The sequence below is a fragment of the Globicephala melas genome, chromosome 4 (genome assembly GCF_963455315.2).
Source record: "Globicephala melas chromosome 4, mGloMel1.2, whole genome shotgun sequence".
In the NCBI taxonomy this organism is placed as follows: Eukaryota; Metazoa; Chordata; class Mammalia; order Artiodactyla; family Delphinidae; genus Globicephala; species Globicephala melas.
The window spans coordinates 144779700-144799415 of NC_083317.1; the positions used below are offsets into that span (position 1 = coordinate 144779700).

The following is a 19716-nucleotide window of genomic DNA, read 5'->3' on the forward strand; positions in this document are numbered from 1 at the left end:
GTCCTAAATGGTATGGAGTAGAGGTTCCTACAGTTAACAGCAACTTGACGTAGGCCACAGTCCTGATGGAAAATTTTGCCTACCCTATCGCTTCAGGGTAGTATATATTACGATGCCTTTACCCACTTAGCCAAACGTGCAAAGAAACACACTTCACTGAGAATTACCTTAAAAAGCTACCATTTGCCAATCTGATTCACAATTATTCTTAGACACACTGTTTCACTCACACATACATAGCTTAATCTCTCTAGAGTTACTAGAAGTAGTTATTACAACTAAAAAAAAAGTTATAAAAGCCAAAATGAAAATCAAAGATCCAGGAGGAAGTTAATTAAATTTTTAGAAGAAAAAGAAAATAAAAAATAACAACACATCATCTTCTTTCCCTCGCTCTACAATATAGGTTCAACTCTCCGAATCGCGGAGACTTAAATTTTGATATCATTTTTATTCATATCTCCTGATCATTCTCTAAAGTCGTTTAATCATCAAGACATTAATTTGTCCTATTAGATTCGTTTCAGCAGTATCCGACCTTCCTTCATTCCAAATGCCAGTATAGGAGTCTAAATTAGCATCACCTTAAATACTGTTACTGCAACACTGCTAAAACACAGAGCTAGCCACTCCCCTTAACTATATTCTGATACCACAGCTTTCCTCACACTACTGTTTGCTCCAGGACACATCAGTAGTTTAAGTGTCTTCTATTGCATGTTCCAGGCCCATTATCCATATCATCACTTAGAGTCAAACTGAACTACCACTATTCTGCAACATGCATCCTATTTTCCTGCAGGTCAGTTTTATTACTTGTCCATGTTCATTCCCAATTCTTCCATTTCTTTGTTTACTGGTCTTTCCCTTGCCTACACTACCTTTTCCCTCTTTGTCTAGCCAAATTTTACCTTAACTTCAAGGATCAATTTACGACTTCAGTTCTCCCACAAGCCTTTTACCCAGCCTAAAACAACGTTTCCCAACCCTCCTTACATTGAAACTTGCAAAAAAATCGAAAAGTATTTACAAGAGACCTCAGGACATAATTAGGTTAGCTCACTTGTGGGTAAACACTCTCTACAGAATACACAGCTGAATATTTAAGTATGTAATGGTTTCAAATTAGCTACTGTACTTTACCTTGTGTGTCCTTTTAAATGCAGATGTCAAAATAGTGGGCCTTAGAAAAAGGGCTGTGTATTGCATTACTTTTTTAGACTTCCAAATAGTTCCTAGCTTGGGCTTAAAACCTGTAACTTATTAAGCACTTTTTTTTTTTTTTTTTTTAACAAGACACTTCATGGAGTTTAAAACTATAGAGAAAAATTCTGAAGGAAATGAAGAAAGAAAACGAATGGAAAATTACAGATATTAAACATCTCAGAATGACACAAAAAGTCAACAAACTCATTAGAAAACCCTTAAAATTTCTTCATCCTACTTAGTACATGCGGTACTATAATTAAAATAAGGCACTTTGTAAATGCGTTATCTTCATCACAGTTTCAAAAAATGAGGCTTGATATCAAGTACATTCTATAAGCCTGTGTGAGTATGAAACTGAAATCTTCTATCAAAGTCACCTATTACAAAATTTCAATCTATTTCACTTCCTAGATCTGGTACTTATTTCTATAATCTCTAAACAATGATTCAGAATTCTATAACTATATTCTTTGCTCCATCAATAATCTTCACATTAGTATTAAGAATGATGTCCTTGAATAAGCTATAAATAAAGTTTCAAAATAATTAAAGCTAACAAACCTGGAAAACAATCTAAACATCCAATATTCATTAGCTGGAAAGAGGTTAAACAATGATGACATACTGACATAATAAAATACTTAGAAACATTAAAAAGAATTAAGTAGATCTACATAAGTTAATAAAGAAGGCTGCCCACAGTATGTCAAATAAAAATTGAAAGATACAAAATAGTATACAGAAGGCGATTTTTAAAAAATGTATACATATATGTACATATATTTCAGTATGAGTGTGTATACTGAAAGCTACAGCTTTAAGTTTCAACCCTGAATAAATAAAAATACATAAGCTGGAGAAACAGAACCCTGGTTAATGTGCTTTCCACAGTTATTTGATTTTAATCAAACAGATGCCAACAAATAAGTTGTTTCAATAACAACTAACCATTATGTTATACTATTTAATGGGTTTTAAGCTCCCCTGTAAGAAGCTGCTTCAAATTCTCTTTCTAGAATTGCTGTCCAAATTCTGCATGGCACTCCTTGCTAATCTATTCCTACTTTTATTTTGTTTGTTTTTTTGTTTTTTTTTTTACAACCATGGCTGTTTACTTTAATTTTATTCCCACGTCACAGAGTATTATCAAAAGAGGAATAAGAGCTAAACTGTGCTGTGTATCCTCTACACTTAACCCATTAACTATCAAAATTTAACCTCTCTTTTACACAAAGAGTTCATGTACACACATGCACAAAGAAAAATAAAATCTGCTATACAAAAATGTTAAAAAGAATGAAACCCAAAGAGTATAAAAAATGGACAGCAGAGAAAAATGGGTCAATAAAATAAACAGCCTAATGGCACTTTTCCCCATCTGAATTCTGCTTTAAAATGACTTCTTAATTTAGAAATCTAACTTAAGCAAAAATTGCATCTCTGAAATAAAATTTATTTTAATAAAAGTAGCATGAATTCTGTAATATATGTAGTAAAGGAAAAACATAAGGAATGATTTTATGGGAGAATATTCACAAAAGTCAAAATGTTATTGTCAAAATTAACAAATATAAATAAATAATAAAATATAAGGATCAACAACATGTCCCAAAATGGTTGTCTGTTGGCAATTTTAAATATGTGTGTGTATAAAATATATATTTTAATTAAAAGCAGGAGAAAGATTCAAGAATCTCATCAATAATTTATAAACAAAAGTAAAATAGGAAAGGAGAGGTGAAAAATATACTACCTTCACCCTTTTTTCCTTGGAATAGTCAACTATGAATTTTTGTTTTATATACATATTTTGTATGAAATAAAAGAACTTTCCAGCAGAAGCAGTTAAAATGACTTAGAGATAAATAAGAAAAAAGAAACTGTTATCTGATTCCCATTAAGAACCAAATAAATTTAGTTATAATTCTATGACACTCTTATACTCACACAAAAATGTCTGCTAAATGAAAAGGGAGTTAGAAAGAGAGCAATAAAGGCACTAGTTTGTCCCAAATCTGTAATAAACTTAAAGTAAAGCCTGCCACCAAGAGTCATTATTTGGTCTACAGAGCTGTTTTATAGCTCACTTCTTGATCACTTTGTTATGATGGGGTTCTATCTAATCTTTTTTTTTAAAGTCCACATTATTGGATCAATGTGGTCAAAGCAATTAAGATAAAGGAACCAAACATCGTAACCATGTTCACCATGAATGTATTTAAGAAAAGGTCTTCTTCCTTAGTTTTCAGAGTCTTTCAGTTCTGATTTTTAAAAAAGCTTAAAGATATCAAAAATTCAACATCTGTTACTCCTTACTAGCTCTCCTAAAACATAATAAATGATACCATTTTTAACTAATTTCCTAAATATGGAAGAAAAGAAATCCTGACAGCCAAAATTTCCTTTTAAATGTCTGCCTAAGTTGCAACTTGTAAGTGTCTTGTGCATCTTACCATACAGATTCTCAAGAATTTGTTATAGAAATGATGCAAATGAAAAACAAAAAAAGGAAGAAAAAGAAAAATCAAGAACTTCAACAGTATAGTTATGTAGTAATATTTTCATATAAGATACAGTCAACTTCATGGTATAACCAAATATAAACTATATTTTTATTATTTATCTTAACCATGTCCTTAAAATTAGATTACTGACAGTAAGGTTATAACTGAATTATTGAATTTTCATGTTAAAGAAAATTTTCATGTTAAAATCATGCTAAATTACTAACTATAAAGGATAAATGTAACATAATATCTCACAAAAGCATCCTGGTGAAAACAGGATAAAGCTTTAAGTTAGAAATACTTTATTATTTTCACTCCCCCTCAGTCCTCCAAAAAAAATATCACTGTAGTTATCAGCTAAGCACCTGGTATATATATTCTATAATACCAGCAGTTCCCAATTCACAAATGTTATAAATGGAAAAGTCCAAATGTTGGTTATGAAAAAGTAAATTTAACCCATAATGTAACTGGAATAGTACTAACAATAGCCCGTAGCCTTGAGTACCAAAGCAAAAATAAGAAAAGATTGATTATTCTAGCAGCTGAAACAGTATCCACAGCATCAAAGAGGGAGAAAAATGGTCTCCAAGTGCTCCCATAAGGAAGTACTGAATACTTTGGAGAAAAAGATCATGAATGACAGAGGAAACTATAAGAGGGTAGCATTCTGGCCAAAAGAGACAAAAATAACAAGGTCTCAAGCAACAAGAAACTCAAGAGTACTAACTGTATGCATTATTCCTTTGAGGAATGTTCGAAGTTGAACATCTGAATAAAACAACTTAGCATAAGAAATTAAACTTGAAATATACTTACGGATCAATAGAAACTTTAATACAGGTCATGTTCTTATCCCTCTGTTTATTGTCAGCTGCATTAACTACAAAATTAAATATTTTGATAAGTAATAAAATAGTTATAATAAATAAACATATAAGGACATACATAAATAAACATACAGCTACATGTGCATCACTACTTAATATAAACATTTACATATGGTAATAGTTAATGAAAATAATATTGCTAATTTCTAATACAAAATCTTATTTTCCAAGTAATATTCTTAAATTTTATATCACACCAAATTACGGTTATGTCTTCTACCACAAAACAAAGGGGGAGGATGATTCTATGATATTGAAAAACAAATTAAGTAAAAACAAACATCTGCAGTTTACAAACCCCTATCCAGGTCTAAAAGTAAAGTATTGGGTTTAATTATATTTTATCTTGGCAACACATAACTACTTTCTCTTGCTCTCCTTCAATAAACTAGTGATTTTATAGACAGATTGAGCTGAAACCAGTTATTTTTGAATTAGAAAAGCACTCTTTAGCATCCTTAGAAATCGAAGTTTTAAATTCTATGAACTATAACTGATAATACTTGCATACATTAACCACAGCTTCAGTGGTTAGCTAGCTGTCAAACTGAACTTCAATCACAGAAGGAATATGTTCCTGATAAACACTGTGTAACCTAAAAGTAAAACTGGCGGATAGTTGGCAGACAAGAGTGAAAAGTACCAGTGAAAGAGTGAAAACGTAAGTAACCAGTTTTACTCTCCTATCCTTTTCCCAAAGACCAAAAGAAGCTTCAAGAGACCCAAACAACCCTGGTAGGAAACCTCAAGTGGCACTGATGAGTCTCTATAGAAAATCCTTGGCTAAAAACGTTTCCAAAGTGCAAGCCTGCCCTAGGAGTCAATTAGGTATCCACACTTCGTTGTGATTTAACTAATCATGTGATTTGGAATGGACAGAGGTATTTGGAACAATGGTTGTTAAACCTGGTTGTCCAATAGAAATACCTAATGTGTTGGTGAAAAACCCATTTTTATGTGTCTCAACTCAAACCGACTGAATCTGCATGGATCAGGCCCTGGAATCTATATTTTTAACATGCCCTCTCCTGTTGACTGGGATGTGAGCAGCCCCCAGACGACTGCACATACAGGACCATACAATGACCCTGGGATTACTGATCAAATACAACACATGCATTTTACAGATGAACAAACCAAAGCACAAAGACATGACGTCCAGAGATATGAACATATTACAGCAGGTAATACAGATTTTCTGAAGAACATTTATACTCAGCATAAAAACCAGAGATATGCCTTTAAAATTTATAAGTCTGGTTTTACATATATAGGGACATTATAATGATATCAATAGAAACAGATGCATTAAATCTTAAGCAAGTACTCACCCAAAATTTCATCAAAGATCTTGTATAAACCCGGCACAAAGGTAACCTCTCTGCAATTCATTCCTACATCTTCATCATACACCCACATGAGCTGCAATGAGAGAAAAATTCAAAAGAACTTATGGAGTAAAAAATATTTAACATCAATTTTACAAAGCATAAATCCACATTTGTCATTTAGTCTGTAAATACTTAGATCTTCAAAGCAGAAAAACATACTACTTCAGCTGCAGTCAACCTTGCTGTATTCATCTTCAATTTAAATAGCCTCAAAATTGAGAAATTGTTCATTTTGTATCAAGTCTGTGTTCTTACTCATACATAAAGTCAGCTTTAATATAAGGCACCAAAAATTGTTAGAAACAGTATTTAAGTAAAATAGGAAAAAAAATATGTTTACTTTACACTTTTACTTCACACATTATATTTTTCTGTAGTATAAGTAGCACAGAGTAAACAGTATGAATGCAGCATGATTTTGGAGTCAAAGACACCTAGCTTTGAATCCCAGCTCTCACTAGTTGAGAGGTCTGAGCAACTTACTTAAATTTAACTGCTAGAAAAAAATTGCTATGCATAAGCCAAGTCCATAGTAAGCATTAAACAACAGTCATCAATGTGTATATATAAATTCTAGAATTTAAAATAAACGACAGCATGAACTTCAGAACCTTTAAAAAGTTCACACAGCACCATTTTACTTTATACGTCTCTATACTTCTCAGATAGTTTTTAGCTCCCAGTTTTTTTAATTTCTAGTGAAAAATTAAGACATTTCTACCTCTTAGATCTCTCTCCCTACTTTCTATTATTACCAGAGACATGAAATTGTGTACTCACAGAGCATATACTTACAAAATTTTATTAAAAAGTAGATATACATCTAATTTCAGTAAAATTTAATTACCTGTGTCAATGGCTCCACCGACCCAATGTACGTATCAGGACGAAGGAGAATATGTTCAAGTTGTGTCTTTTTCTGATACACTCTCTCAACAGACAACTTCTTTGAAGAATCATTTTTGCTTGCAGTTTCTGACTCTTCTTTTTTTGCAGCATTGTTCTGATCAAAAAGAGTCTAAAATTAACCAAAAAATCAAATTTAAATAACCTACCAAGGGATAAACTAAAATGTATATGGACACATAACATAGGTTTTCTCTTTAACAACAAAATTATCTTTCAGGCTCTGATTTTTAAGTTCTAAAGAGAACACAGGTCTATTTACTGAAAATCTAGTACCTTTTATAATATAGTGTGAAACTGCAGTTTTGACTGAGCCCAAAAAGTAGGTATACATAGTTACCAGAATAGCTAGAACAGCCTACAACTATTCAATCAAGAAATATTGGAAGAGCTTCAAGATGGCGGAAGAGTAAGACGCGGAGATCACCTTCCTCCCCACAGATACACCAGAAATACATCTACACGTGGAACAACTCCTACAGAACACCTACTGAACGCTGGCAGAAGACCTCAGACCTCCCAAAAGGCAAGAAAGTCCCCACGTACCTGGGTAGGGCAAAAGAAAAAAGAATAAACAGAGACAAAAGAATAGGGACGGGACCTGCACCAGTGGGAGGGAGCCGTGAAGGAGGAAAGGTTTCCACACACTAGAAGACCCTTCGCGGGTGGAGACTGCGGGTGGCGCAGGGGGAGCTTCGAAGCCACTGAGGAGAGCACAGCCACAGGGCTGCGGGGGGCAAAGTGGAGAGATTCCCGCACAGGGGACAGATGCCGACCGGCACTCACCAGCCCGAGAGGCTTATCTGCTCACCCGCCGGGGCGGGCGGGGCTGGGAGCTGAGGCTCGGGCTTCAGTGGGATCCCAGGGAGAGGACTGGGGATGGCGGCGTGAACACAGCCTGAACGGGGCTAGTGTGCCACAGCTAGGCGGGAGGGAGTCTGGGAAAAGGTCTGGAGCTGCCGAAGAGGCAAGAGACCATTGTTCTGGGGTGCGCGAGGAGAGGGGATTCCGAGCACTGCCTAAACGAGTTCCAGAGACGGGCGCGAGCCACGGCTATAAGCGCGGACCCCAGAGATGGGCATGGGACGCTAAGGCTGCTACTGCCGCCACCAAGAAGCCTGTGTGCGAGCACAGGTCACTATCCACACCTCCCCTCCTGGGAGCCTAGGCAGCCCGGCACTGCCAGGGTCCCGGGATCCAGGGACAACTTCCCCGGGAGAACGCACGGCGGATCTCAGGCTGGTGCAACATCACACCGGCCTCTGAGGCCACAGGCTCACCCCCCATCCGCACCCCTCCCTCCCCGCGGCCTGAATGAGCCAGAGCCCCCGAATTAGCTGCTCCTTTAACCCCGTCCTGTCTGGGCAAAGAACAGACCACCCTCAGGTGACCTGCATGCAGAGGCGGGGCCAAATCCAAAGCTGAACCCCGGGAGCTGTGCAAAGAAGAGAAAGGGAAATTTCTCCCAGTAGCCTCAGGAGCAGTACATTAAATCTCCACAATCAACTTGATCTACCCTGCATCTGTGGAATACCTGAATAGACAACGAATCATCCCAAATTGGGGTGGTGGACTTTGGTAGCAACAATACATATATTTATTTTCTTCTTCTCTTCTTGTGAGTGTGCATGTGTATGCTTCTGTGTGTGATTTTGTCTGTATAAGCTTTGCTTTTACCATTTGTGCTACGGTTCTGTCGGTTTTTTTGTTTTTTTTTTTTTAGTATAGTTTTAAGTATTTGTTATCATTGGTGAATTTGTTTTTTGGTTTGGTTGCTCTCTCCTTTCTTTTTTTTACTTTTTAACTTTTTAATTTTTCATAATTATATTTTATTTTAATAACTATTTTTTTCTTTCCTTTTTTCTCCCTTTTATTCTGAGTTGTGTGGATGACAGGGTCTGGGTGCTCTGGCCAGGTGTCAGGCCTCTGTCTCTGAGGTAGGAGAGCCGAGTTCAGGACATTGGTCCACCAGAGACCTCCCAGCTCCACGTAATATCAAATGGCGAAAATCTCCCTGAGATCTCTATCTCAAAGCCAAGACCCAGCTCCACTCAATGACCAGCAACCTATGATGCTGGACACCCTATGCCAAACAACTAGCAAGACAGGAACACAACACCAACCATTAGCAGAGAGGCTGCCTAAAATCATAAGGTCACAGACACTGCAAACACACCACTGGACATGGACCTGCCCACCAGAAAGACAAGATCCAGCCTCATCCACCAGAACACAGGTACTAGTCCCCTCCACCAGGAAGCCTACACAACCCACTGAACCAAACTTAAAACACTAAGGGCAGACACAAAAAACAATGGGAACTACTAACCCGTAGCCTACGAAAAGGAGACCCCAAACACAGTAAGTTAAGCAAAATGAGAAGACAGAGAAACACACAGCAGTTGAAGGAGCAAGGTAAAAACCCACCAGACCAAACAAGTGAAGAGGAAATAGGCAGTCTACCTGAAAAAGAATTCAGAATAATAGTGAAGATGATCCAAAATCTTGGAAATAGAAGGGAGAAAATACAAGAAACATTTAACAAGGACTTAGAAGAACAAAAGAGCAAACAAACAATGATGAACAACACAATAAATGAAATTTAAAATTCTCTAGAAGGAATCAATAGCAGAATAACTGAGGGAGAAGAACAGATAAGTGACCTGGAAGATAAAATAGTGGAAATAACTACTGCAGAGCAGAATAAAGAAAAAATGAATGAAAAGAATTAAGGACAGTCTCGGAGACCTCTGGGACAACATTCAACGCACCAACATTCGAATTATAGTGATCCCAGAAGAAGAAGAGAAAAAGAAAGGGACTGAGAAAATATTTGAAGACGTTACAGTTGAAAACTACCCTAATATGGGAAAAGAAATAGTTACTCAATTCCTGGAAACGCAGAGAGTCCCATACGGATAAATCCAAGGAGAAACATGCCAAGACACATATTAATTAAACTACCAGAAATTAAATACAAAGAAAAAACATTAAAAGCAGCAAGGGAAAAAAAACAACTGACAAACAAGGGAATCCCCATAAGGTTAAAAGCTGATCTTTCAGGGCTTCCCTGGTGGCGCAGTGGTTGAGAGTCCACCTGCCAATGCAGGGGACACGGGTTCGTGCCCCGGTCCGGGAGGATCCCACATGCTGCGGAGCAGCTGCGCCCGTGGGCCATGGCTGCTGGGCCTGCGCGTCCGGAGCCTGGGCTCCGCAAAGGGAGAGGCCGCAGCAGTGAGAGGCCTGCGTACCGCCAAAAAAAAAAAAAAAAAAAAAAGCTGATCTTTCAGCAGAAACTGCAAGCCTGAAGCGAGTGGCAGGACATATTTAAAGTGATGAAAGGGAAAAACCTTCAACCAAGATCATTCTACCCAGCAAGGATCTCATTCAGGTTCGACAGAGAAATTAAAAGCTTTACAGACAAGCAAAAGCTAAGAGAATTCAGCACCACCAAACCAACTCTACAACAAATGCTAAAGGAACTTCTCTAGGCAGGAAACACAAGAGAAGGAAAAGACCTACAATAAAAAACCCAAAACAATTAAGAAAATCGTAATAGGAACATATTGAAAATTACCTTAAAAGTAAATGGATTAAGTGCTCCAAGAAAAAGACATAGACTGGCTGAATGGATACAAAAACAAGACCCATTTACATGCTGTCTACAAGAGACCCACTTCAGACCTAGGGACACATACAGACTGAAAGTGAGGGATGGAAAAAGATATTCCGTGCAAACGGAAATCAAAAGAAAGCTGGAGTAGCAATTCTCATATCAGACAAAATAGTCTTTAAAACAAACACTATCACAAGAGACAAAGAAGGACACTACATGATGATCAAGGGATCAATCCAAGAAGATATAACAATTGTAGATACTTACGCACCCAACAAAGGAGCACCTCAATACATAAGGCAAATGCTAACAGCCATAAAAGGGAAAATCAACCGTAACACAATCATAGTAGGGGACTTTAACACCCCACTTTCACCAATGGACAGATGAGATCATCCAAAATGAAAATAAATAAGGAAACACAAGCTTTAAATGATACATTAAACAAGATAGACTTAACTGATATTTATAGGACTTTCCATCCAGAAACAACAGAATACACTTTCTTCTCAAGTGCTCAGGGAACATTCGCCAGGATATATCATACCTTGGGTCACAAGTCAACCTTGGTAAATTTAAGAAAACTGAAATCATATCAAGTATCTTTTCTAACCACAATGCTATAAGACTAGATATCAATTACAGGAAAAAATCTGTAAAACATAGAAACACATGGAGGCTAAACAATACACTACTTAATAACCAAGAGATCACTGAGGAAATCAAAGAGGAAATTAAAAAACTACCTAGAAACAAATGACAATGAAAACACGATGACCCAAAACCTATGGGATGCAGCAAAAGCAGTTCTAAGAGGGAAGTTTATAGCAATACAATCCTACCTTAAGAAACAAGAGACATCTCAAATAAACAACCTAACCTTACACCTAAAGCGAGCAGAGAAAGAAGAACAAAAAAACTCCCGAAATTAGCAGAAGGAAAGAAATCATAAAGATCAGATCAGAAATAAATGAAAAAGAAATGAAGGAAACAAAAGCAAAGATCAATAAAACTAAAAGCTGGTTCTTTGAGAATATAAACAAAATTGATAAACCATTAGCCAGACTCATCAAGAAAAAAAGGGAGAAGACTCAAATCAACAGAATCAGAAATGAAAAAGGAGAAGTAACAACTGACACTGCAGAAATAAAAAAGATTGTGAGAGATTACTACAAGCAACTGTATGCCAATAAAATGGACAACCTGGAAGAAATGGACAAATTCTTAGTAAAGCACAACCTTCTGAGACTGAACCAGGAAGAAATAGAAAACATAAACAGACCAAGCACAAGCAATGAAACTGAAACTGTGATTAAAAATCTTCTGGCAAACAAAAGCCCAGGACCAGATGGCTTCACAGGCAAATTCTATCAAACATTTAGAGAAGAATTAACACCTATCCTTCTCAAACTCTTCCAAAATATAGTAGCAGAGGGAAGAACACTCCCAAACTCATTCTATGAGGCCACCATCACCCTGATACCAAAAGCAGACAAAGATGTCACAAAGAAAGAAAAGTACAGGGCTTCCCTGGTGGCGCAGTGGTTGAGAGTCCACCTGCCAATGCAGGGGATGCGGGTTCGTGCCCCGGTCTGGGAAGATCCCACAAGCCGCGGAGCGGCTGGGCCCGTGAGCCATGGCCGCTGAGCCTGCGCATCCAGAGCCTGTGCTCCGCAATGGGAGAGGCCACAACAGTGAGAGGCCCGCATACCGCAAAAAAAAAAAAAAAAAACTACAGGCCAATATCACTGATGAACATAGATGCAAAAATCCTCAACAAAATACCAGCAAACAGAATCCAACAGCACATTAAAAGGATCATACACCATGATCAAGTGGGGTTTATCCCAGGAATGTAAGGATTCTTCAATATATACAAATCAATCAATATGATACACCATATTAACAAATTGAAGAATAAAAACCATATGAACGGGCTGCCCTGGTGGCACAGTGGTTGAGAGTACGCCTGCCGAGGCGGGGGACGCGGGTTCGTGCCCCGGTCCAGGAGGATCCCATATGCCGCAGAGCAGCTGGGCCCATGGGCCGTGGCCGCTGGGCCTGCGCATCCGGAGCCTGTGCTCTGCAACGGAAGAGGCCACAGCAGTGAGGCCCGCATACCGCAAAAAAACAAACAAAAAACCGTATGAACATCTCAATAGATGCAGAAAAAGCTTTCAACACCGATTTATGATAAACACCCTCAAGAAAGCAGGCATAGAGGGAACTTACCTCAACATAATAAAGGCCATCTATGACAAACCCACAGCCAACATCGTTCTCAAAGGTGAAAAACTAAAACCATTTCCACTAATATCAGGAACAAGACAAGGCTGCCCACTCTCACCACTATTATTCAACATTGTTTTGGAAGTTTTAGCCACAGCAATCAGAGAAGAAAAAGAAATAAAAGGAATCCAAATCAGAAAACAAGAAGTAAAGCTGTCACTGCTTGCAGATGACATGATACTATACATAGAGAATCCTAAAGATGCTACCAGAAAACTTCTAGTGCTAATAAAAGAATTTGGTAAAGTAGCAGGATACAAAATTAATGCACAGAAATCTCTTGCACTCCTATATACTAATGATGAAAACTCTGAAAGTGAAATTAAGGAAACACTCCCATTTACCATTACAAAAACAAGAATAAAACACCTAGGAATAAACCTACCTAAGGAGACAAAAGACCTGTATGCAGAAAACTATAAGACACTGATGAAAGAAATTAAAGATAATACCAACAGATGGATTCAATGCAATCCCTATCAAACTATCACTGGCATTTTTCACAGAACTAGAACAAAAAATTTCACAATTTGTATGGAAACACAAAAGATGCCAAATAGCCAAAGCGATCTTGAGAAAGAGAAACGGAGCTGGAGGAATCAGGCTCCCGGACTTCAGACTATACTACAAAGCTACAGTAATCAAGACAGTATGGTAGTGGCACAAAAAACAGAAATATAGTTCAATGGAACAGGAGCGAAAGCCCAGAGATAAACCTACACACATATGGTCACCTTATCTTTGATAAAGGAGACAAGAATATACAATGGAGAAAAGGCAGCCTCTTCAATAAGTGGTGCTGGGAAAACTGGACAGGTACATGGAAAAGAATGAAATTAGAACACTCCCTAACACCATATACAAAAATATACTCAAAATGGATTAAAAAGCTAAATGTAAGGCCAGACACTATAAACCTCTTAGAGGAAAACATAGGCACAACACTATGACATAAATCACAGCAAGCTCCTTTTTGACCCAGCTCCTAGAGAAATGGAAATAAAAACAAAAATAAACAAATGGGACCTAATGACACTTAAAAGCTTTTGCACAGCAAAGGAAACCATAAACAAGACCAAAAGACAACCCTCAGAATGGGAGAAAATATTTGCAAATGAAGCAACTGACAAAGGATTAATCTCCAAAATTTACAAGCAGCTCATGCAGCTCAATATCAAAAAAACAAGCAACCCAATCCAAAAATAGGCAGAAGACCTAAATAGACATTTCGCCAAAGAAGACATACAGATTGCCAACAAACACATGAAAGAATGCTCAACATCATTAATCATTAGAGAAATGCAAATCAAAACTACAATGAGATATCACCTCACACCAGTCAGAATGGCCATCATCAAAAAATCTACAAACAGGGCTCCCTGGTGGCGCAGCGGTTGAGAGTCCACCTGCCGATGCAGGGGACATGGGTTCGTGCCCCGGTCCGGGAAGATCCCACATGCCACAGAGCAGCTAGGCCCGTGAGCCATGGCCGCTGAGCCTGCATGTCCGGAGCCTGTGCTCCGCAACAGGAGAGGCCACAACAGTGAGAGGCCTGTGTACCGCAAAAAAAAAAAAAAAAAAATCTACAGACAATAAATGCTGGAGAGGGTGTGGAGCAAAGGTAACCCTCTTGCACTGTTGGTGGGAATGTAAATGGATACAGCCACTATGGAGAACAGTATGGAGGTTCCTTAAAAAACTAAAAATAGAGCTACCATACAACCCAGCAATCCCACTACTGGGCATATACCCTGAGAAAAACCATAATTCAAAAACAGTCCTGTACCACAATGTTCATTGCAGCTCTATTTACAATAGCCAGGACATGGAAGCAACCTAAGTGTCCATCGACAGATGAATGGATAAAGAAGCTGTGGCACATATATACAATGGAATATTACTCAGCCATAAAAAGAAATGAAATTGAGCTATTTGTAATGAGGTGGATAGACCTAGAGTCTGTCATACAGAGTGAACTAAGTCAGAAAGAGAGAGACAAATACCGTATGCTAACACATATATATGGAATCTAAAAAAAAAAAAAGGTCATGAAGAACCTAGGGGCAGAACAGGAATAAAGATGCAGACCTACTAGAGAATGGACTTGAGGACACAGGGAGGGGGACGGGTTAGCTGGGACAAAGTGAGAGAGTGGCATGTACATATATACACTACCAAATGAAAAACAGATAGCTAGTAGGAAGCAGCTGTATAGCACAGGGAGTTCAGCTTGGTGCTTTGTGACCACCTAGAGGGGTGGGACAGGGAGGGTGTGAGGGAGGGAGATGCAAGAGGGAAGAGATATGGTGATATACGTTTAGGTATAGCTGATTCACTTGGTTATAAAGCAGAAACTAACACACCATTGTAAAGCACTTATACTCCAATAAAGATGGTAAAAAAAAAGTGTATACGGTTCAGAAACTCTTCTCATTTTAACAGTATTATGTCTCTGTAGATCTCATAATGGAAATAAATATTTGCTATGAAAAAAAAGAAATATTTGGCAATTCTGTAAGATATCAGGTTAATTTTTGTAGTCTTCAAAACTTTCCAAGGAATGTGAATTCTTATCAGGTTATAGGTTGACAACGACTGAACCTGGCTGGTTGCAGGGCTCCCCAAAACTTCCCAATGTAAGCCTTTGCCATTAAGCTACTTAAGACTATAGTAAAGAGTGGGCAAAAATAACCTGCACAGAATAGTAACCTATGTAGTTAGCATATACTGACAGGGCTGGGAATACCAAGCATGGTTTTATGACATCTCAAACTTCACACTTTTGTAGGCCATGCCAATAATTCCTTACATACCAGCACTAATGCCCCATTTCTGAGGCACCCTATAATTCCAGTTTCCCTGCTAATTCCAAGGAAGCAGAAGTTGTGATCCTAATTCTAACTCCTACAGAGATAAGGATCCCAAACAAAAATTCCCAGTGTCTGGAGACTTCCCTGTCTTCTTAATAGCAACAGAGAACACATCTCTCTCCTTCTGGGACTCCCTAATGCTGACAACTAAGACATCCCACTAAGAGAAAGTTATTATGATGGCCGTTTTTTCAGAGCCCCAAAATAACTCAAATATAAGACACAGCAAGATATTTTCATAGGTATTTGAATTTTAGGAGAAATGAAACAATCAGAAGACAAACAATGGGGGGCAGAGAGATTTTGTGCATTTGAACAAGCAACATACCACTTCAAGACCTTGGCATAGCCATACCATCATCTTTAAAGTTATTATTTTCAAAAACATGTCAAATGTATGTTTAAAAAATCAAAATACATAACTTCTGAGTAGTCTAGTGCAAGACAAGAATTTTAACAGATAAAACCTATGGAAATTCAAACATCAATTACAATCTTCCAATGTCATAAATTTTACATAAAATTAAAGAGATTTTCTTATACATTCTTTCATTTATAAGGTTACCCATTAACACTGCTCAGTCAATTAAAAATAGCTTTGGACATAAGAAAATTCCGTTTCATAAAGTCTTCATATTCTATTTCTGTCAAGCTAATTACATGACGAACCTGCTGGCCAGAAAAATGAACTGTTATTTTTAAAATGCCAGATAGTCTCCAAATTTCTAATCATGTCCCTTGCTTTTCGAGATGAGATAATTTATAGAAACAAATCTAATAATAAAAACATAACTGATTTTTTTAAATGGGTCCTCAAAATAGTTAGAACAACCATCATAATGACCAAGATCTCATTCTTTAAGGAAGTGCTTAAGGATGATAAATGCTATGCATTCAAAGGTGGATAACAGTAACCTCTCACCATTAACTTAGAACTTTGCAATTCTGGCATAAACCTCAGGAACTTATAATAACAATGAGAGTAAAGGCTTTCCTATCCCAGGCTACTCCTCCAAAGCAAAGCCCACCACAAAGAAAACATTTTTAAGATTAGACTCCAACAGAGACTTCTGCATTTAGCCCTGAGAGTTAACACTGAGCTAAACTGGCACACTGGTATGGAAAACAGGGTAGAGCCTCACCTCACTCCTTTTTCGAGGATTTATAACTTTTTCCACATCCCCTTACAACCAGTCGCCATCTCTTCCTCCCAAATCGCCATCTCTTCCTCCCAAATCGGTACATGAGAATAGGGAATGTTTGGTTTGCACCTGCCAGATCCTTATCCAGTTCAAAAAGTTGTCATTCTTGCTAGAATAATGTCTCAAAAATCAAAGACTATGTAATACGTAGTCTGCTTTGTTAAATTACTATTTGTAATATTTTCCAGGAATATAATAATACGTAAATACTTAAAAAATAAGTGTGACAATATACTTAAAACATTTTATGCCAAAATATTTCTTCCTACATGTCACATGACAGGTGTTGAGGAAAGGAAAAAAGGTACCATTCTATTTAAAGTAATGAAAAGCTTAAGGACTATGCACTGTTTATAGAATACCATAATAAAACAGATGATCTGTCGATATTTCAAATCAACTCTCCATGATGATATTAAATAATTTCCAAAACTTCATATAAACCTTTAAACCTGGATATTTAATTGAGTAAATATTTTTAATTACCTATACAAAAAAATAGGTGTGTTAATTAGAAACTTCCCTTACTATAACTTTTATATAAAACTATATATAATCAAGTATTTTTAAATTAGTAGGTTATTAAAATTATACTGTTTAGTGAATAAAGTTACAAAAGGATATTAAAAAATATGAGCCCATTTTCATCAGAAAAAAATTACACACGATACATACACACCTAGGAAAAAATATGAAATGCTGTTTACCCAACAGAATATAAATAAAAATTGTGAGAAGTAGAAATATTTTTCATGTTCTTTTCTGATAGACGTTTTCTAACTTTCTACAATGAACATATATTAAACTATTTTAAAAGCTTATTAATCCATGTATATGAGAACATAAGCTAGAATAAAACTGAAGGTTTCTTTTTTTAGAGACACTGTTTGTACCTACTTATTACTTCTGCAGTCCCAACTTTCTCACTAGAATCTAGGCAAAAAGGTTCAGTGAAACCAAAACAAGCCGGCAGTCCTGGCAGCGTAGAAGGCAGGGAGTACAGGGAGTACACGTTCCTACTCTCAACTAGAGGCAGCCTGCACCGCGCACTGACTCGGGGCAGCAAACACAGAAGGGTCTCCCCTGAGAGGTCTGTCAGCTTTTCTGACAGAAGCCTGGATTAATGGTCTCTTGCAGCTCCTGTTTATTAGCAGAAAGTGTCCCCCTGAATATTGTCCAGGCCACTAAAACTCAAAATCTGAAGGTAAGGGAGGGAGGGCAACTCCCCCCGCTTCAATGGGATGGCTCCATCCCTAGAACAAACAGGTGTGAATACAAACATCCTTGGCCTGAGAACAGAGAAACTAAATGAGAAAAATTCACTGATCACCTTCACTGCAGCTATTATTACCACTATCTCTAGCTCTTGAAAAGAAAGTCACTCTGAGTAGAAATTCAGTTCAATCGGTGTTGCTGATAATATTCAGAAAAGAGATCAAGAAATTAGCTTCTATAAAAACAGTCCAGCAAACTCATATCTACACGTTTATAAAAGCACTCTCAAGCCCACAGCTGAAAAGGAGAGTGATATACATTTGATACTTATAGGCTAACAGAATTATGCTCATTTTCAACGATGAAAACAAGGGGTCTTCTGATAAAAAAAAAAGATTTAACCTTTTCTTATCTTGTATTTTCATAGTAATACGGTATCTTGTACTATAGTAATTGCACTAAGTATTCCACAGTGAATAAAAATTAACAGTATGCCATTGAAAATAATCAACTACAAAGAGCATTCAGAATAAATTTTCATTAAGGTCTGATAGAATTGAAATCTTATGAGTTAAGTTTATTTGTAATTTATTTTATTTTATTGTCTTTGTGCGGACAAAGCACCAAACTATTTATAGTAATAACGCCAGCACCCAATTATACTGGAATCTAAGCACTCAGGGCACATTTTCATCCCCACATAAAACTAAAGGCAATGAAAATGCAAAATAAACCCATATTAAGATAAATATCCTCCAGGTATCTAAAAAAATTTTAATTCTATCATTTGTGATTTATACATATGATGATGCCATAACTGACTTTTTCTAAAGTTCAAAAGCTGGCTGCCATGTTAAAAAATGCTTTATTGAGAATTCTTAAATTATAACAAAAATGTCAAAATAATACGTTAAATCTATTTGAAAATATTAATCTATTTTATAGCACTTTGCAATATTGCTAACTTCTAATAAAAGAATATAGATTTAATATTTATCAAAGACTCAAACTTTATCAAGAATACTTCAACTATCAGAAAAGGAAAAAAAAACATTCCAATAAAACAAACTCCTAATTTCACTAAGAGTATGTACCAAGATCATTCTGTAAAAAGAAAGATTCTTCCGTTCACAGAGTGGTCACCTGATATACAGCAATTTGAGACAATCGCCAATAGTTTGTTTTTCTGTGGAAGAATGAATTGCTGCCAAAGAGGGGAAAGGAGATGGTTTGCCAGTTGGTGCAAAAAAGGAACTGAGCCACTCATCCACACAACAAGCACAGAAATCTCACCATCACCAAGCCAACAAAAGTGGGACCAGCAAAAGCTTAGCAACAAGCCTCTTTTCCTATCTTCTATAAAGACTGTCTCAGACTCCACATTACCCTTTTATAATATCTCCTCTTCTTTTCTCCCTCAAGGCTGCCATGCTTTGATATTCATTTCAGCCACGTTTCACCCATATAACCACGGAGAGGGCCATGTTATCTACCCAGCATTAATGTACTTCCAGAAATGCCCTCCCAAACCAAGGGACAAGGAGAGAGGTAGAAGATGAGAGATACTTAATATCATAAGAAATGCTTAAATGTCCATAGTGAAAATAAAAAATATACTTTC

General features: G+C 37.0%; 1 protein-coding gene across 3 annotated transcripts in view; it reads right to left on the minus strand.

Annotated features, from left to right (window-relative positions):
• TOP2B (DNA topoisomerase II beta) overlaps positions 1–19716 on the minus strand; it is a 66445-nt gene that overhangs the window by 38774 nt on the left and 7955 nt on the right. For 2 of the 3 annotated variants that reach the window (XM_070045505.1, XM_030876304.3), the window contains exons 2-4: positions 6845–7015; positions 5938–6028; positions 4536–4599 (exon numbers count right to left, since the gene is read on the minus strand). In XM_070045505.1, coding sequence (XP_069901606.1) covers positions 4536–4599; positions 5938–6028; positions 6845–7015 — 326 coding nt within the window. The remainder of the gene's footprint in view (positions 1–4535; positions 4600–5937; positions 6029–6844; positions 7016–19716) is intronic. The other variant, XM_070045504.1, reaches the window with a different exon arrangement.